The sequence below is a fragment of the Emys orbicularis genome, chromosome 1 (assembly GCF_028017835.1).
Source record: "Emys orbicularis isolate rEmyOrb1 chromosome 1, rEmyOrb1.hap1, whole genome shotgun sequence".
In the NCBI taxonomy this organism is placed as follows: domain Eukaryota; kingdom Metazoa; phylum Chordata; order Testudines; family Emydidae; genus Emys; species Emys orbicularis.
Window position 1 is genome coordinate 134,604,623 of NC_088683.1, and position 21,266 is coordinate 134,625,888.

Below are 21,266 nucleotides of genomic sequence, written 5' to 3' on the forward strand. Positions count from 1 at the left end.
ATCTTAAATAATTTCTTTAATTATTTTTATCTTTATAACTCAGATTATTTTTATCTTGTATTATATTTATAATACTAAATATATTAATAAATTAATATTAATTAATTAATACTAAATATTATGTATTTTATTAAGTTACTCTTCTTCTTCGAGTGCTTGCTCATATCGATTCCAATTAGGTTTCTGTAAGTGTCAACTGTAGAAAAATAAGACAGAAAGAAAAGAGAAAATGTAGCGGTATGATTAAGATTTATTGGAAGACTATTAGCTCACATTTTTGACAGTATATAATGTTCTCTTAAACTTTTTACAGGGATTTTTTAGGAGAACAATTCGACTTAAACTCATCTATGATAAATGTGATCGTACCTGCAAAATTCAGAAAAAAAATCGTAATAAGTGCCAATACTGTCGTTTTCAAAAGTGCCTTTCAGTTGGAATGTCACATAATGGTAGGTAAGAGTGCCCTTAATAATTTGTTCCCAATTCCGCAAGCAGGCATGTGAATAACTTTACTCACATGAGTGGTTCCACACAGTTACTTGTGTGAGCAAGGGTTACAGGATTAAGGCTATGGCTACACTGGCGCTTTACAGCGCTGCAACTTTCTTGCTCAGGGGTGTGAAAAAACACCCCCCTGAGCGCAGCAAGTTACAGCACTGTAAAGCGCCAGTGTAAACAGTGCCCCAGCACTGGGAGCACGGCTAATCCCTTTGGGGAAGTGGAGTACCTGCAGTGCTGGGAGAGCTCTCTCCCAGCGCTGGCGCGCGACCACACTCGCACTTCAAAGCGCTGCCACGGGAGTGCTCCCGTGGCAGCGCTTTGGAGTTTCAAATGTAGCCATACCCTCAGTCTCAGGTGTTTACAGTGTATTAAAATGAGGCCCTGATCCTGCATTGAGAACGCTTGTGTGCAGGATTTTGTTCTCAGTACAGGATCAAGGCCTAATTAGTGGGGTTCGTTTGTTTTGTGTTTTGCTTTCCTCCTTTTCCTCTGTTCTGGAGTAAGCATGTTTTAGGTGCACGGTGTATGGACAAGTTTAAAGGTCATTTCCCCCCCCCCAAAAAAAAAAACCCAAAAGACTCGTTTTCAAAAATTAAGTGCGGAAGAGGCATGTGAGCATGGTTAACTGGGAATGAGGAAAAAAATATTGAAGGCTAGCTTAAGAATGTATGTTTGTGAGATTTCTCCTCTGATGTATAATTCAGTTTGATCAACAAAATGAAAGGTCACTAAAAGTATGTATTAGTTCACTTTTACTATTAGGGTCATCAGAAAATCGCCTTTCATTTCCAGAAAATATATCCTAATTTTATAGTTGCCATTTGTTTGTCTGGTCCTCTAAATATTTTAAAATCATTTCAATTTTGTTAGTCACCAAGTAGAATAAATCTACAGTTAAATACTTAGTGTGTGTCTGAAATGTAGGGATCTTGACTGCAACTGTCATTAATATTATTTTTAAAAACTTTTCTTAACTTTTTATTCTATTATTTCCTTATGTGGAAGACATTGTTTGCATTTTGGAGCTTGTTTTATATGTGGATTAATCTATTTGTATTCAAGCACCCCATATCTTCTGAGGATTTAAAAATATAGTGTATTTCGTAATTTGGGATAGTACTAGATCTGAGTGTTCCAAATTTTATTTATGGGACGTACGTCTACTGGCTGCTTTCCAATCTTTCACAGCAAGTGTATAATCATTAAATAAATATCTAGTCCGGTTTAGTCTCCTGCCAACAGCTATGGCTAGAATAGGATGCTTCAACTGAAGGCAAACAGTTAGTAGTACATTGCCGTTTCCCCTCTGCATACAGCAGAGTGCACTAATTCTGGACCACTGCAGCTATCAGCTTATGCTCTGAAGCATGACATTTGATTATCCTCATTGGAGATTGGTGATTTAATAATTAGGGACTAATTATGTGGGGAAGGGCTGTCTTATTTAATTCATGGCTTTATTAGAGTCAGCATGTCCTACCTCTAGTCATTACTCCTTCTAGATAGAAATTTGACTGCTGTATTCAGGGAGGAAAAAATAGTATGGACTTGTATAGAATTTATGTATTTGTTTCATAATTGTCTTTTTACCAGCAATTCGTTTTGGACGAATGCCAAGGTCTGAGAAGGCAAAGTTGAAAGCAGAAATTCTAACAGGTGAACAAGATGTGGAAGATTCAGAAATGGCAGATCTTAAATCTCTTGCCAAGAGAATCTATGAGGCCTATCTGAAAAACTTCAATATGAACAAGGTCAAAGCTAGAGTCATTCTCGCAGGGAAAACCAATAACAATCCAGTAGGTGTTTTTGTTTTAATTTTATTGTAGAGCTAAAATATATTGATGCTAATGCAATGAACTGTAGAATTCTTAAGCAAATCATTTAGGAATAAGTGGTGTACTACTACGTGATAGACATGAAATACGAAAAAGTAGTACCTGTCGTAAATCTGGTCTTTGATATGCAAGATCAGTATAATGGGAAGCTTTAGAAAATAAAGTTGTGGTTAACTTGTAAATGAAAGATCACAGTAAACTACTAGATGATGTAGAGCAGCATAATAGGATTGGCCACCTCCTGAGCACTCCCTCGTGGCTGTGGCACCCTGCTTCATATAACCCAGGTTTCCCCCTCTCATAACCTACTAACTCCATGGACACTCTGCTCTTGCAATAATACCCCTCCGTTGGACTGGTTTATTATTAAAAATTTATGCAAAATAGTCCATAACAATAGTCCCAACATAAAATTCATTTATCACACTCAGTTTAAATAGTGATTAAGATCCCCAACATCTAGTCCCTCAATATGCCCTATACAACACACCAGCCACTTTGACCACACTCAGACCCTGTCAGTCTTCTGCTCTTCCTCTGGCCCTGGACAGCCACCCCAGCCCTTTCAGCTAGTGTGCAACCCCACTCTTCCCTGCAGAAACAGCCACAGCCTCTCTTGCCAGGGGAGCATCCCTCACTCCCCTTGGCCCTCTCTCTGTTCCTCTGGGTTCAGCTCTCCGGCCCTGGAGATGTTAGCAGGTAAGCTCCTCCTCTGCTTTTGGCCTTTAGCTGTGACTCTTCAGCTTAGGGCCAGCAGGCAACTCCCTCTGCTGCTCCCTGGCCTTCAGCCCTACTGCCCTGGCTCTCTGGCTTGGGGATGCCAGCCAGCAAACCCCTCCTGCTGCTCTCCTGCCTTCTCCCAGGGATCACATATAGTCTGTGTCAGCTTTTATCTCGTACTCAAGCTTCTCCTCTCAGGCAGCCCTGACTCACCAGATCTCTGTTTCCCTAGGGCCCAAGTGCCCTCTTTTAAATCCAATTAATCGGCCAAATTGGAGTGTGCTGCTCCCTCTTAAAGGGTCAGTGTCACTGTGTGACAAGGGGCTAAATGGTGGGGGAAGTAAATTAGTTATCAGAAAATGAAATGTGATATCTGGCTTCTGACCTGGTTTAGTATTGGGGGGGAAATGTACTTATTTCCTATTAAGACTATAATAATGGTAATAAAATTTAGAATTTCTAGAACACTTTTCATCCACAGATATCAAAGTTCTTTTCAGAGGTAAGTATTGTTATCAGCATTTATACAAATGGGGAAACCATATCATAGAAAGATTGTGCCTTGATCCAGGGTCACAAAGAGTGACTTAGTGACAGAGTTGGCAACAGAATGCAGGTCTCCAGAGTCTTATTTTCCAGCTCTAGCCACTGGTACACACATCTTCCCTACTCTAATTGTATGGTTTCCTTTGAAGGGGGAAGTGAACAAGGTTGAAAAGGAATTTGATTTTTATTATGGAGTTTATTTTTCTTAAAATATAACCTAGCCAGTCTCTTATATTAAGTGGTGAACACTATCTGATTCTTACTCAGGAATACCAAAATTATTACTTTTTTGTAGGAAATTGTGTAATATTTGTTTCCCTTATGAGTTGATCAGTGGTTCTCTTGTGGGATCCTTGATACATTAGCTCTCTGCCATCCCATTGTGTGTACCCAGTCAGTAAAGCACTTAAGCACATAAATTGTCCCATTGACTTCCATGGAACTATTCACATGCCTTAAATTAAGCATGTGCTTAATTTCATTGCAGGTTAGGGGCCTATATAAATCTAAAACACATAGTATGGACCTTCACACAGTACTTCACAAACTTTTCATAAGTTATAATCAAGACATCTGGTTACATATCTACTGTAGGTGCAGTGGACCTGAATTTCTAGACCTTGCATTTTGTGTATTCATTTATATCTGTGCAAAATAGATGTACAAATTGCCAAATCAGAAATTTCTGTTCATACCAATGATAGCATTTTGCACTTACTTGGGGTAGATGTACATGAACAAGACAGTGGAGAATCAAAGCTTGTATATTCATAAATAAAATATATTTCCCCCAGTACATGGGAAAGAGGAGGATTTAAATTATTTAACAAAGTCTTTCTTTGTGTAACCCTTCTGTGAAGTGGAGTCAGCAGCAACAAGAGCCAGCTTCAGTATTGAGGGGTTCTTCTTAACCATTCAAAACAGAACCAGCTCAAGCTTCCACCCAATAATCTGGGAAATTTTAATAACCACCCGTGTGCGCCTCTGAGAGGCAATACTTCCCCATTTGGAAGCACTAAGTCTGTGTATAACAAAAGAGAACTTTTAATAAAAGGGAAAGGGAACCAAGCATAAGTTTGGGAAAACACCACAACTGCATTCAAAAGCATGCAACCATAAGCAAAACCTGACTCCACAATGTGTTGAGCAGTTTCCTTTGCCTAAGTTTTCCACCTTGTGGTGGAAAAGTCCAACAAACAAATGTCTGTTTAACGAATCTCTCACACCCTTCCACTGCACCCTACTCACAGTTGGCTGTCCTTGGGGTGGGAGGTGAACCCCTGTGAACAAAGGGGGAGGAGTAATCAAGCAATGTCTCTGTGGTTGCTGTCTGCCTCTGCAACTGGCTGTTTGCTGCTGCTGCTGATCACAGGCTGTTACTTCTGCAGTGCTCTGTTCTAGGTTCCACCCAGGTCTTCAGTGATTTCAGTGGGTAGCAGGGAACCTCATTGTCAGTACAGCCTCTGCATTTTCTTTCCTTTCACCACTGTGCCTACACCAGGTCTAAGGCATAGCTTCTAGACCTGGTTATCAATGATTCAGCTCTGATAATCACTGATAACCAGAGTCTAATTAGCTCTGTCTTTAAACACTGGAGAGTGGAAGGTCAAATGGTGTGTAGGACTTTTTGGGTAGAGTCCACACCACCATGTAGGAACATCTGACCCCACCTGTCTCTCCTTTACTGGTATTCGGCATCCCTTCCACCTGCTTAGCAAGTGAAGTTCCATTTCGGGTGACCCCCTCAATCAGGGCATGCTAAGTACAGTTCTGCTGCCCAGCATCAGCCAAAAGTGATCATTTTGGCAAAGCAGCTTCATCATGCTACGCACCTAGGCGAGTAGGCATGTCTATGCAAACACACTCTGTTCCTGAAGTCTCTTCCCCCAGCTCATTACTAGATGTCAGAGGAGAGTTCGTTCAGACTCTGCTAACACTTGGGGAATATGCCTTTTTAATATTTTTTTATTTTATTTGACAGGGTTTGGGTTTTTTTTAAACATGGGCCCTTCAGATTCAGTTGGTGGTGATGGGAATCCAGCTTACTTGTTGCTGAACAGTACTTTAGCAGTTAATTTCAATAAATTCTGATTCTTCTTCAAGTAATATTCCTACAGGTACTCCACTCTAGGTCCCCTGCGCCTTTGACCCATGATTTCTCATAGCAGAGTCTCTTCGGCTTGCACATGCATTTGTCAGTCTCATGCCTCCTCCTGTTATATAGCACTGAGTGGGCAAGCCACCCTCAACCACCTTGGACTGAGACGGAGCTTTAGCAGTTGTCGTATATAGACTTCCTCAACTCTCTTTTTTTTTTTCTCTCTTGCTGATTGTAGTAGTGTTAGTTTTTCCATAGTTAGTATATACTCCTATTATAGCTTCTTTTTCTTTAAATATTTTTCTACATACTATTTAAATAGATTTTAGATCTGACATTTTTTCTGACTGGGAGGTGATGCCCAGTTCTCCTTGCTTCAAGTGCTGTTTGTTGTGCCAGGAGGCAATCCCGGTCAGCGTCAGACATTCCCGCTGTATCTATTGTTCAAAAGTGCAATTTTCATCTGGCCTTTAAATCAAGAGCCAGAAAAAATAGAGAACTAAAGCTTTGCCTCCTTGTGATGGAGAGCTCTCTATGTCCAACCTCCGACCCAGGCCAAGGGACCCCCCAGATGTCAGTCCCCAAGCAAGTCTGCTGCCTTGGAGTCCCACAGTTCCAGGGCACCCAAGAGGAAGATACAGGACTCCTCTCTCAAGTCCTCAAAATAAAAAGGGTTCTCCGCATAGATATTTTACTTCTAAAAAGCCAAGGTTGTTGGTTCACTCAGCTATTCCAGCACCCCATTCAGGTACCAGGCTCTCAGTTCCTCAGGTCCCCAGGGTACAGCTAGATCACAAGGCGGCAAGGCCACGGGCCCAGAGAGACCCTTGGTACCATTATCAGATTGAGACAGCAAGAAGAGTTCTTCCTCTGCTTCCTCAGTATTGAAGAAGTCCACTGAGGTTCCGACCACGCCTCCCTTGGGGCACATGAGATCTTTGGCTCTGTCAATAACTGTGCTTCCCTCTGAGCACCTGAAGACTGTGGTATCATCAGGGTCCTCGGCCATGTCTGATATCATGAGCCTTGGTATTGATGTGCCTCATAGTGCTGCAAGAGTTCTGTTTTCCCCAGGACCTGGCTGTAACTGAGACTCCTGACTTGGCTCCTCAGCTCTGATTTGCTGTCAGTACTAAGAACATCAGGATCACCTGAAATGATTTCACCTCAGATCTCTCCAGGAGCTCCACCATTCCGAGTGAACCTGAGGAAGAGGATTCTGAGGTGGATCTTGCCTTGGTCTCAAGCGTCAGTCTAGAGTTGGTCTCCTCAGTCCTTCAGAGGGTCCTTCCCAGAGGCTTCTGCTGAAGCTGCAGCTACTTGCAACCCATGATTACCACCAACACCTCACTGGTATGAGCACCCTTGGGTGCCTCCTGGTTTGCCTTATGCACCTCCTCCTTTGCCATATTTGGGACTCTGGGGTGGCTTATTGCCAAGTATTTTCCAGATCATCCAGTACCACCCACCATAGAGAGAGGCAGCCTTCAAGACCTGCTCCCTCCAGGAGACCTGACCCTCAAGAGGATTCTTTTGAGGAGCAGGAAGCCAATGAAGAGGTTTCTCTTACAGGAACATTGCCTCTTCATCTGCAGATGAAGCAGTCATGCCTCCTCCTCCATCCCTGGTGAGTGATTTAAAACATGTTCAGGATCTGATCAAGAGAGTTGCAGACTCCTGGCAGATTCCCCTCAAGGAGGTTACAGAGCCTCATCATAAGATGCTTGATATATCCTTCACTCACCCTCATTGGCATGCATAGCTTTACCTGTAAATGAGGCTCTTTTAGAACCAGCAAAGATAATCTGGCACACTCCAGCTTCTATTCTGCCTACCTGCAAAGAACGGTCAAGAAGTATTGTGTCCCAGCAAAGGACTCAGATTTTATTTCCCATCCCTCACCTAACTCCTTGGTGGTGGATGCGGTGAATGAATGTGGTGGGCAGCACCACGCTAAATCCATGCCTCATGACAAAGACCATAAGCGCTTGGACCTACTAGGGAGAAAGTCTTACTCTTCAGCTTCCTTTCAATTTAGAATTGCCAGTTATCAAGCTTTGATAGCAAAGTTCAACCATGTCAATTCTACCAAGCTAACATCATTTGTCGATCATCTACTGGCAGAACACAGGGAACAACTCCAGGCAATTGTTGTGGATGGTGTACTACTTGCTGGGATAACCTTGCAAGGCTTCCTCGATGTTGCTGATACTGCTTCCCATTCAATCACTACAGTGGTGGTGATGAGAAGAGCCTCCTGGCTCTAGCTGTCCGGTTTCCCAAAGGAGATTCAGAATACAGTTGAGGACCTTCCTTTTGATGGCTCTAATTTGTTTTCAGATAGTACAGATAAGTCTCTGCAACCACTGAGGGATTCTAGAGTGACTTTGCATTCTCTTGGCATTTATACTCCTACATACACTACAAAACTCAGTAAGTCTCAGATGGCCCTCAGATCCTGCCCCGTCCAATTCCTTCCCTCCTAGAGGATGGATGTGCCACACCAGAGAAGGCATAGGTTTCAGGGAAGGAAACCATCCACTTCTCAGCCTCTTGCCTCACACACCAAGCAGCAATTTTGATGTGGTGATTGAGGGTCTGAACCAGTGTTCCCTCTAATTTTTTACGTCCATGTGTGGAATTAATTTTATGTGCACCAATATGGAGGTGATTTGTGGTGGTGGGGTTTGGAGTGTGGGAGGGGGCTCAGGGCTGGGGCAGAGGGTTGGGGTGTGGGGTGGCACGGGCTCTGGGGTGGGGCTGGGGATGAGGGGTTTGAGGTGCAGGCTGCTCCAGGGCTGCGGCAGAGAGAGAGGACTACCCCAAACCCTCTTGCTGCAGCAGCTCGGGGCCAGGTGAGAGGCACCTCTCCCGGTCCGCGGCAGCTCCGATTGGGCTGGGCCGGGGGAGGGGCTCCTCTCCCCGCCGGCGTGGTCCTTGATAGCCTGCTGCGCAGGTTACAAGGAACTTAGGTCTGAACTACCATAGTCATCCTCTACTAGCCTTCCTCCCTTCTGCGACTGCGTTCGCCACTTCAGGTGAGCCAGGAGTCTATCACTACGGACAAGTTGGGTCTTGAAAATAGTCTCCACAGTCTACTTTGCCTCACTTCCACCAATGAACTCTCCTCCCCATCCCTCTTCGGGAACCCTTCTGACGAGAGCATGCTTCGTCAAGAAATAGACACTCTCTTATGCATGGGAGCTATAGAACCAGTTCCTATATAGCACGGAGGGAAGAGATTTTATTCAGGTACTTCCTGGTACCAAAAAAGAGTGGAGGTTGGAGACCCATCCTAGACCTGAGACTACTCAACACCTATTTGAAGGCCCAGAAGTTCAAAATGGTGATGCTCACAGTGATAATTCCATTAGAGGAAGGGATTGGTTCTCAGCCCTCTACTTTCAAGATTTGTATTTTCACATCACTATCCACCCATCCCACAAATGATTTCTCCATTTTATTGTTGGTCAGGACCACTATCAATACTGATTACTCCCCTTTGGCCTATCATCCGCCTAAGGGTCTTTTCGAAGGTCATGTTGATGGTAACTATGCAGGAAAGTATTCCCTTACCAGGACAATTGGCTGCTGAAAGAAGGAGCAAGATCCTCTTCCTATTTCACCAAGACATCAGACTCTGGAACTGGTGCATATGAAACCAGATCACTATCACAGCAGCCTATCTCCTGGACATTCAGAATGTGACTCAGCAGACACTTCTTCCAAGACGACAAGTGGGAAATAAACCCCAACATATTACATCACAGATTCTGTCAGTGTGGTACCCCCCAGATAGACTTGTTTGCCACCTCTGCTCAAGGAGCAGATTGAGTCACCAATCCATAGGGAATGCTTTTCACCTTCAGTGGTGGTCAACCCTACAGTATGCACTCCTGCCAGCTCTCCTAATAGCCAAAGTTATGCTCAAAATAAAGAGTGCCGGAGCCAGAGTAATTCTAATAGTTACGACTTGGCCCAGGCAAACATGGTTTTCTTACCTGATACAGCTATCTGTTTGCCCTCCGATCACTCTCCACATCACTCCCCATCTCCTCTTCTAAGAGTGCAGGAAGACTTTTTCATCCCAATCTCACGATGCTTGGTCTCAAAGCATGGTTGTTGATGGCTCATGCGATTAGAGACAGCCTGCTCAGAGGACATAAAAAGAGTGATATTACACAGCAGGAAACAATCTACTCACTACATGTATTCTGAAAAATGGATGCGGTTTGCTAGTTGGTGTGACCGCAGGCAGCTTTCACCAATGACTACATCATTTCTGGATATACTACACCCTAGCTCTGAAAACCTTGATGAGCTCCATAAGAGTCTTCCTGGCAGCCATCCTGGCTTTTCACCCCCCAATATAGGGCTATTCCGTCTTTACTCACCTGACCACAGCAAGATTCCTTGGAGGGATGGGAAACCTTTTATCCACTGGTCCAACTCCCTACCCCAGTATGGGACCTCAATCTGGTCCTGAAATGCCTCACAAGACTGACCTTTAAACCTCTGGCTACCTTCTCACTGCTCCATTTGCAATGAAGATGGCATCCCTGATGGTGCAGTGGGTTGGAGAAATAGAGGCCCTAATGGCATATCCCCCCTTCACAGTGTTTTAAGGACAAGGTCACACTGCAGCCCCACTTCGCATTCTTACCTAAGATCTCTTTTGAGTTCCATCTCTATCAGCCCATTCGTTTTCCTGTCTTCTACCCCAAACCACATCTGAATTCCCAGGACACACTGCTGCATACCTTGGAGAGCTCTGGCCTTTTGTCTAGACAGAACAAAGCCCTTCAGAAAGATAGACAAGTTATTTGTCTCGATAGCAGACAGATCAAAAGGATCAGCAGTCTCTAACCTGAAACTTTCCAAGTGGATATCAGACTGCAGTAACTCGTTACCAGTCTTGTAACATTCAACCACCTTTGCTTATACACTCATTCTACAAGGTCCATTGCCACTTCCATGGCCTTCCTCAAAAACCTATCTGTCACCAACATCTGTAGAGCCACTATTAGGGCATCCATCCATACATTCGCCAAACACTATGCAATAACTCATGACTCCACCCCCGATACTGCGTTCAGCTCGACTGTACTTTCCACCGTACTGGACTCAACTCCGAAGCCCCTTCCGCCTTAGAGCGCACTGCTCCATAGTCACCTGGAGCACCCATGGGGACACTACTTGAAGAAGAAGAAATGGATACTCCCCCTGTGCAGTAATTGTGGTTCTTCAAGATGCGTTTCCCTGATGGGTGCTCCACTACCTGCCCTCCATCCCCTCTGCTTCGGAGTTCTTGGCCATGGGGCTCCGCAATATAGAAGGAACTGAGGGCAGTTTTCCCACGCAGTCCTATGTAACAACTGCACTGCGCACGAGACTGACTAACACAGATGTGCAGGCCAAATGGACACAGCTATGAGAAATCTCCAGTCCAAAGCGCAGGGGACACTAGCGAACTTGGAGTGGAGCACACATAAGTTCAAAGAACCAGAGTTACTGCACAGGGTGAGTAACCATTTCTTCTTGGCACAACTGTAGTTCATTTTCAGAAATTACAAGCTCTTTTACCTAGAGACAAGGTAGCAGTATTAACGTTGGGTCCCAAGATGGATTTGGCAATAGATTTACACACACACACACACACACACCACCCTCAAAGAACAGCATTTCGTACTGAAAAGGTGTTAAATTCTAATGACCCACAGTATTTACAAAAATAGGTTAAACCTTTTAAATGGTTTAGAAACGTGTGTGTTTTATTCCCCCCCATGAAGTTTTATGTTCATAATGTTTAGAAGTAATGAAATGGTGTAGAGTGTAGCTACCATAAGCAGATCAAAGATGGACAAGTACCGATGAGATGTCACTGACTCCTAAGAAAAATGTATATATTACAGTTATCTAAATAGAGATTAACCTTTTCACTCTCAGTTAAATCTTGAAGTCCCTACTCAAGCAAAATTCACTGACTACAAGGAGAGTTTTGCCTGAAGGAGAATTGAATAAGGATTTAAGGACTTCACATGGTTTACTTACCTTAGATGGGAAATACTTTGATTAACTTAAGGAACCAGATTTATAACTGGTGTCAACTTCTATAGACCTAGTTTTTCTTAATGGATAGCCCTTTTTTCTAATTCTTGCTCTTCAAAAATATTTTGAGGCTTTATAGTCTGATTATCATTTTCCTGAGCTCTGATTACTCTGTTTAAGAAATTGTGGCCTTTAATTAATTTTTGAAGGAATCATCTCCTCAGTTTGCAGTACACAGATTTCTTTATTTAGAGCATCCTCATTCATGGAGAGGAGAAAGTTCTTGCTCAGTGCTGAATATTTTTATTACGTTGTGAGACACTGTTTTAGTGTCCCGAAAATCATTATCTGTAATAACAATCCAGCAGTAACCTTAATAGGAGTAATGGCTAGAGCTCCTGCAGAAGATCAGTTGCACAGATATAACTTAAAATAAATAATCCAGTAGTGAAGTACAAGAACAATACAAAAGTCCAATTCTACTGATAGTTGTAAGAGGACTGTGTAAATATGTAAAGTGCCAACCTATGTTTAAATGACTAAATTAGTTCCTCTTAGTCAAATCCCGCAGTCCTTAGCGTTTACATAGCTAATATCCCACTGAGGTGAATGGGATGTGTCACAGATCTTGTCAAATGCCCCGTCTTGACTGCTCACCAGACTGCTGTGAGGGTTCCAGCAACTGGATTCCATGTGCTCTAAGCCATCAGAGCCTGAACAGAGACCATATGCTGCCTCTAGCTGGGGGTCCCAGGCACACTCTTGCTGTACAGACCCTTTGTCTTAGCACCTCCTCCTGAGAACAGACCTTGTAGTCCAACTGCCCAGCCCTTGGGGGACCACTGCTTACCCTTTAAACTTTGCATAACTTTAACACACCCTCTCCCAGAACTGTAGCCATGTGGGTGTTTTGGGTTCAGAGGCTAACTTTTTTTAACAGCGCATGAGAGGTGCAACACATAACAAACATGCGGACAGACTTCGTGAAGAATTCTAAATCACCACTGCTCTTTACTTAACCTCATAAGAAATACACAGAGCTATATTAAAATAATACATCCTCCACACATTTCCCTGCAACATGTTTTCTCGTCACTCCAGAGAATTCTTTGGACTGGGGTCTGGATACTCTAGGGATGTCAAAGATCCTCCTTCTGCAGCTCATGGCTTGATTTCTGATTTATAGAGCCTCTCCCTCCGTAGGTCAGCTTGGTTTCTCTATTCTTGGTTGGTCGCATAGCTAAACCCCCTTGCTCCCACTATGAAAGCATGCCAGACTTTTCCCCTGTCTCCAGCCCAAAACTTCCTAGATGGCTCTGTAAGTCCCTCAAGTCCCTGTAAGTCCCACCACCAGTCGCTGTTTCTTGTGTCCTGCTTCTGGAAATTTTACATTCTCCAAGCCCTTTACTCCTTACAGATGAGCTGGAGGAAGTAACTTGTCCCCACTCCAGCCAACCTCCTTAGTATACCTATTGACCAGTCAGAGCACAGTCATTAATGTTAACTACTCTACTCTCCACTGTTTCTAGCTGGGGCCATGGCTGTGCTATAGTGGCATAGCTATGGTTTGGCAGGCTACAGTGACAGAAGGTGTTCTTCCATCACTGTAGGAATTCCATTCCCAGAGAATGGTAGCTAGAGCAACAGAGGCATTCCTTCAACCTAGCTGCATCTACACCAAAGGTTAGGTTGGTATAACTATGGCGCTCAACAGTGTGGAGTTTTCACACCCCTGCATGCCATAGCTATGTTAACCTAAGTTTTAAATTTAGACCAGGCCTGGGAGAGTTGTGATAGGTTCATCAGCAATGGCGGATACACATTGACAGAGAGACATTCCATGATAGTGTTTTTCATAAGAACAACTTGACCATTGCAACCAGAATTCATAAGCTGTATAGACAGATTTCTCAAATCATCACAGGATGTTATCTGCATAAATGCCAAATTAGTACTACTAATCTGGTCCTTATCCTTTTAATTCAGGATTTATTAATGGCTAAAGACTGATCAGTGTGGGGAATGAAATAGTCCTCAAATATTTATTTTGTAAATGGATTAATTGGTACCTTTCTCTGTAGCCATTTGTTATACATGACATGGAAACACTGTGTATGGCAGAGAAGACGCTGGTGGCAAAACTGGTAGCCAATGGAATCCAGAACAAGGAAGCAGAAGTTCGAATCTTCCATTGTTGCCAGTGTACATCTGTAGAGACTGTAACAGAACTTACTGAATTTGCCAAATCTATTCCTGGCTTCTCAAATCTTGATTTGAATGATCAGGTGACTCTGTTAAAATATGGAGTTTATGAAGCCATTTTTGCCATGCTAGCTTCTGTAATGAACAAAGATGGGATGCTGGTAGCCTATGGAAACGGCTTTATAACTCGAGAGTTCCTGAAAAGCCTAAGAAAGCCATTTTGTGATATTATGGAGCCGAAGTTTGATTTTGCAATGAAATTCAATGCACTGGAGCTGGATGATAGTGACATATCGCTTTTTGTAGCTGCTATCATTTGCTGTGGAGGTAAGAGATAAATATCTGTTCTTTGAAGTAATATTTATGATTTCACTCCCATCATTTAGTAATTTAAAAATGGAAAAGTATATTTTGTTGCAGTTTATGGAATTATGACAATTCAGTTCTGCCACTAAATGTTTGTCTCATGTTAAATTATGTTTGGTACAAGACACATACTCATTAAGGCCTTAATCCTGCAATGTATTGCACAGGAGTCTGCCCATTTACAACACGTCGTTGGATTGGTGCCTTGGAGCTTTCTAGTTTTAAAAGTGGGATGTGAAGAGTATCCATTCCTTGAGGAATACAGTTGGGCATGAAGAAATATTTCTAAACTGTGAAACAGGCAGAGAAATACAACAATATGGGACTGATAGTGGAGTTAGATATTCCTGTTTCTTCTAATCTCATCCTTAGAGGCCAATAAAATTATGGCTTTGATGTTGCTGTCTGGTACATGTGAGTGGACTCCCCATTGAAATCAAAGGGTTCTGCGCAGCCATAGCATTCTGCCCAGGCATTTCATATTGCAGGATTGTGACCTTAATTTTAATGTTTTATTTCCAGAAAATAGCGTTCTTAAATTTGAGTTAAGATTATAAATACTTTCTATTAAAGTTGTGCTAGATCAGTGGTTCTCAACCAGGGGTACGCAGAGGTCTTCCAGGGGGTACATCAACTCATCTAGATATTTGCTTAGTTTTACAACAGGCTACATAAAAAGCACTAGTGAAGTCAATACAAACTAAAATTTTATGCAGACAATTACTTGTTGATGCTGCTCTACATACAGTACACTGAAATGTAAGAACAATATTTAAAGTAATAGTGTGCTGTGACACTTTTTTGTATTTTTATGACTGATTTTGTAAGTAGTTTTTAAGTGAGGTGAAACTTGGGGTATGCAAGACACATCAGACTTCTGAAAGGGGTACAGTAGTCTAGAAAGGTTGAGAACCACTGTTCTAGATGATTCACAGATGACCTCAAACAAACCACTGCCCAACATTGTTTACACTCTAAATTTAATAACCTGGGGGGCATAAAAGAATGTAATTTAAAATAAACAGAATGGAAAAAATCAGAGTTAAGGTTTCACTTTAAAACTCCTGACAAACATTTGAAAATGCACAGTCAAGGTGCTCCAAACAATGAACTCTACCCTCCCATCTCTGGATCCTCATCCACCCATATTAACAGGACAGCCTTTCACCTGTTCTCCCAATATTCACAAAATGAGCCATATATCGCACTGTACTGTCCCATACTTAACATACTGCACCAATTCCTTCACTACATATAAGCCACCTGCCCAACCTGCATCTTCCATCTTTTATTTAATGTGCAGACCAAAAACCTCTGCCCCAACATTCCAACTTCTTACTGTCATCAATGTACCACAGCTTATGACCTGATACCCTCTAAGTACAATCCACAAACATCCCCCCATCATTATTTACTATAAGACAAAAGGCCCAATATACCCTGTGAACATTATTTTTTACTGCACACAAACTGTTAAAAAACATTAAGGTTGTAAACTCAAGCACTCAAAAGTTAGAAAATGCTGGAATTGTCCATGCCTGTGCAACTCTAATTCAACCCTCTTTGTGCATATTAATATGATCCAGTTTTTAATACATGATCACATGGGCATTTTTTTTTCCCACAGGACCCCTGCCTCATTCAGTGCACCAAGATAGTGCTTTGGAGATGCAGCAGGGCTGTGTAGCGAAGGAGAGCAGGAGCCCTGCTTTATTTGTTACAGAAGTTTGAAGGTGTGTACTGAATGAGACAGAAGGTCAAGGAAGAGAGAGGATGGTATCATGGTTAGGGCAGTTGATTGTTAACCTGAAGAACTGGATTCTATTCCTGCCTTTGCCAAAGAGTTCTGATGTGATGCTTGGCAAGTCACTCAAACCAGTCTTTTCCCAGGTAGTCACTAATTGTGTGTGCGCCTCATGTTCTGGGTGCCTGACTTGAGACCTGGGGGTCTGATCTGCAGACGAACTGAGCACTTACAGCTACAATTGAAGTAAAAGGAAGCTATGCTTTGAACATAATAAACGCTCTATAATTCTAGCTACACTGAACAATCAGGCCCTAGGGGTCTCAAATTTGGGCACCCAAAATTAGTGGATACTTTTGACTGTAATCTCTGTGTGCCTCAGTCCTCAGCTGTAAAATGTGGATAATATCCCCATATCTCACAGGGGTGTTGTGAAAATAAATTCACTAATAATTGTGAGATACTCAGATACTATGGTGATGAGTGCTACAGAAAAGTTAATGAAGAAATTAATAATTCTGTCTTCAGGGCAGGGTATGCATAGTAGGCAGCAAATAAGGCCTGGGGCCACACACCCAACAACAAGGAGAAAACAAAATATTAAATAGCTGTTCATTAAGTGAGCACCAGCCACCCAATGCACTGAATGAGGGAGTCCTGGGGGGAGGAGAGTGAGGGGAGGGAAATGTGATCATGTAAGTAAAGACGGTATCGTAATTAGGCTTGACAGATGCCTATTTTTATATATAATTTCAATGGATAATATTGATGTGTAAGTATTTTTATTTATTTTATCACTTTCAATTTTCATAGTTGTGGGAGACTGCAGGGGCAGGCAATAATTATTTAATGACAGTAGACTTAGAGTCAAAGTTAAAGCTTTATAACAGTTACAACTAGGGCTGTCAAGCGATTAAAAATATTATTTGCGATTAATCATGCGATTAAACAATTTAATCACAATTAATCGCACTGTTAAACAATAATAAATAGCCTTTAAATATTTTGGATGTTTTCTACATTTTCAAATATATTAATTTCAATTACAACACAGAATACAAAGTGTACAGTGCTCACTTTGTATTTATTTTTTATTACAAATATTTGCATTGTAAAAAACAAAAGGAATAGTATATTTCAATTCACCTCATACAAGTACTGTAGTGCAATCTCTTTATAATGAAAGTTGAACTTACAAATGAAGAATTATGTACAAAAAATAACTGCATTCAAAAAATAAAACAATGTAAAACTTTAGAACCGACAAATCCATTCAGTCCTACTTCAGCCAATCGCTCAGACAAACAAGTTTGGTTACAATTTGCAGGAGATAATGCTGCCCGCATCTTGTTTACAATGTCATTTGAAAGTGAGAACAGGCGTTTGCATGGCACTATTGTAGCCGGCATTGCAAGATATTTACGTGCCAGATGCGTTAAAGATTCATATGTCCCTTCATGCTTCAACCAGCATTCCAGGGGACATGCGTCCATGCTGATGACCGGTTGTGCTCGACAACAATCCAAAGCAGAGCGGACCGACACATGTTCATTTTTATCATCTGAGTCGGATTCCACCAGCTGAAGATTGATTTTTCTTTTTTGGTGGTTCGGGTTCTGTAGTTTCCGCATCAGTGTTGCTCTTTTAAGACATCTGAACGCATTCTCTACACCTCATCCCTCTCAGATTTTTAGAAGGCACTTCAGATTCTTAAACCTTGGGTCGAGTGCTCTATCTATCCTTAGAAATTTCACATTGGTACCTTCTTTGCATTTTGTCAAATCTGCTGTGAAAGTGTTCTTAAAACGAACATGTGCTGGGTCATCATCCGAGACTTCTATAACATGAAATATATGGCAGAATGAGGGTAAATAGAACAGGAGACATACAATTCTCCCCCAAGGAGTTCAGTCTCAAATTTAATTAACGCATTATTTTTTAACGAACATCATCAGCATGGAAACATGTCCTCTAGAATGGTGGCCTAAGCATGAAGGGACATATGAATGTTTAGCATATCCGGCATGTAAATATCTTGCAACGCCGGCTACAAAAGTGCCATGCGAACGTCTATTCTCACTTTCTGGTGACATTGTAAATAAGAAGCCGTCAGCAGTATCTCCCGTGAATGTAAACAAACTTGTTTGTCTTAGTAATTGACTGAACAAGAAGTAGAACTGGCCTTGTAGGCTCTAAAATTTTACATTGTTTTATTTTTGAGTGCAGTTTTGTAACAAAAAAAATCTACATTTGTAAGTTACACTTTCACAATGAAGAGATTGCACTACAGTATTTGTATGAAGTGAATTGAAAAATACTATTTATTTTGTTTACAAATATTTGCACTGTAAAAATGATCAAAAATAATATAAAGTGAGCACTGTACACTTTGTATTCTGTGTTGTAATAGAAATCAATATATTTGAAAATGTAGAAAACCATCCAAAAATATGTAATAAATTTCAATTGGTATTCTATTGTTTAACAGTGCGATTAATTGCGATTAATTTTTTAAATCGCAGTTAATTTTTTAAGTTAATCGCGTGAGTTAACTGCTATTAATCGACAGCCCTAGTTAAAACACAAATTGTCAACATCTCATGTCAAAATATACCAAATAAATATCCTTAAATCAAACTCTAAAGCTCTTGGGCAGCATTTTTCTTGCTCTGCCTGCCTGAAAATTTGGATTATCATCAATGGAAACATTTTTTGTTTCGTGTGTGTATGGTGAAATCCAAATTTCCTGATAAAAGTCTGATCTTTCCAAGCCTAATCATAATGCTTACACCCATCCCTGACTCCTTGTCCCATTCCTGTTCTCTCCTAGGCAGTCTATCTTCACTCCTGAGGCGTATCCTTGCCCAGCAAATGATAGTCTTGCCCTTCTGGACTCACCGTCCCAGTCACCTTCAGCATCCATACCCAGTCCCCGTTCCTCCCCCCCCCCCCCCGCCCCACTTCTACCAGCTCTTCATCTAATCAGTCTCTTTCCCCCACCACAGCCTCCAGCTGATGCTCCTAGTTCAAATTTCCCCACCCAGGCTCCGTGGCCAATTTCATTGTCACCTTCCCTCTCCGAGGCGCCTTGTCCAAGTTTGTTTGCCCAGACAGTCGCAGTTGTCCCTATGTACCAAGGCTCCTCATCAGATCCATCTCCCCTTCTCCAACATCCTAACACAAAGGCCTCCCTTTCATTTGCCAAATTTGAAATCCCTGTTCCAAAGAACAGGTATGCTATATCTTTCCAAAGAAAAGATTTTTTTTTTTTTTTTAATATGGACAACATACATTTTTCCCAGCCTCATACTTGGAAACAGCTGAAGTTCCAGCCTGAGGCACACACCTGGCATGGAAAATTTCAGCCCACATATTTGTCAAAGTTATGAGCAACTGAAAACATGTTCTGATAATGGGAAGTCTCTCATAATCTTAATAATAAGTGGTGTTGCCAGCCTCCTCTATGATTGCACTATGGTAATACCTATCAAGTACCAATCCAGATTGGTGACTCAATGTGTTTGGCACTGTAGTAACACAGTAAAATATCTTCCCTGTTCCAAAGAGCTTATTAAAAACACACAAATGCTTAATCTTATTCATCCTTCTGATTTGGGTTGGAGACGCCACAACCTTCATATAGAGAACATAAAATCAGATATCCAGGCTAGACATGTCCACTGTACTATAGCAGAAGGTTTTTGAGTCACATGGAGAATTCTCTCTTCAGCCCATCTTGAAATAACATTGGCAAAAGTCATGAGGATCTATTTATTTATTTAATAAAGTTAGTCTGTACCAGTACTCCTGAGAGAGTATTCCATAGCTATTCAGTTGTTTCAGAAGTTCACTAATGACAAGATTTTACTTTGTCCCTGATCCAAAATCATTGGTGTTGATTGAAATAATCTCATTGTCTTCAGTGGATGCCTGGAGCAGGCCTTACGTGCAGATAAAATGTGAACAATGGTAAGATTATATGACGTGTATTCTTTTGTTTGTTTTGAGAACAGATCGTCCTGGTCTTGTAAATGTAGAATACATTGAAAAGATGCAGGAGGGCATTGTGCATGTACTAAAACTTCACTTGCAAAACAACCATCCTGATGACATCTTCCTCTTCCCAAAACTCCTCCAGAAAATGGCTGACCTCCGACAGCTTGTCACAGAGCATGCTCAACTTGTTCAGATAATCAAAAAGACTGAATCTGATGCACTCTTGCATCCTTTATTACAAGAAATCTACAGCGATATGTATTAAGGGGTTTTTGTAATTTTTTCCACAGTATTTAAAGCCAAGAGCAATATTAATAATAGATGGGAGAAAAATTACTTTGTACAGTTATCTGCTGTGCTGAATTCCAGAACATGAAAAATCTAAATTGTAGATAACTGGAATGTCACACTTCTTTTGTCGTGGGTTCTTTAAGTACTTTAGAGAAATTACGTAGTGCTCATGAATTTGCTCATAAGAAGCTTTGGTTAATTTGAAATTTGAGGGTTAGCGAGAATGTATATGTACTGAACAAGTAGATGTTTAACAAATCTGAATCTGTTGACTAACAAATAGACCTTGATTGATCAAAATTATATTCTGTATTGGGCTAGTCATTGAGCATTAATTTACCAAATAGGGCAACATTTGTTCAAGATACATGCACTATCTTCTATAGATTATGTACTCTTGGTTTAAATACTCTCATGTTCATTATTGAGAACCAACTAGCACTTTCAATTTTTTTCTCAAACAAGAGTCAGGCTAGATGTATCAAGTGGCTGGGTATAACTATACGTGCACAGGTATATTTATTTGAAAGATATTTACTTTGTTGCTGTCTGAATTATGAGAGGAATAGTACTACTTAAGTAACTTTAGGATTAGCCTTTTAAAAAGAGTCTTTAAAAAAAGTTAATTAAAGGATTACCATGGTGTAACTCACATAATCACTTCCTTGCCACTGCGGGAGCCTTGGGCACTGGTGCACCTTGGTCCCTTCTGTTCTCTGCCTATGGCACATAATAGTGTAGTCTCCCATGGGATGTAATACCCAATGACCAAAATTAGACCAACCAAAGTATCAGTGTGTGGGTCCTGGGTGGTGCTGGTGTTCTGATATACGGGAGGTCAGACTAGTTGATCTAGTGGTCCTTTCTGGCCGTAAACTGTAAGACTCTATAAAATATGTCAAAGATATTTTAGCAA

General features: G+C 41.5%; 1 protein-coding gene across 1 annotated transcript in view; it reads left to right on the plus strand.

The window, feature by feature from the left end:
* Positions 1-20,324, plus strand: part of PPARA (peroxisome proliferator activated receptor alpha) — a 33,668-nt gene extending 13,344 nt beyond the window's left edge. Inside the window, 4 exon segments of the mRNA XM_065400606.1 lie at positions 314-452; positions 2,098-2,300; positions 13,833-14,280; positions 20,077-20,324. Coding sequence (XP_065256678.1) covers positions 314-452; positions 2,098-2,300; positions 13,833-14,280; positions 20,077-20,324 — 1,038 coding nt within the window.
* The last annotated feature ends 942 nt before the right edge of the window (positions 20,325-21,266 follow it).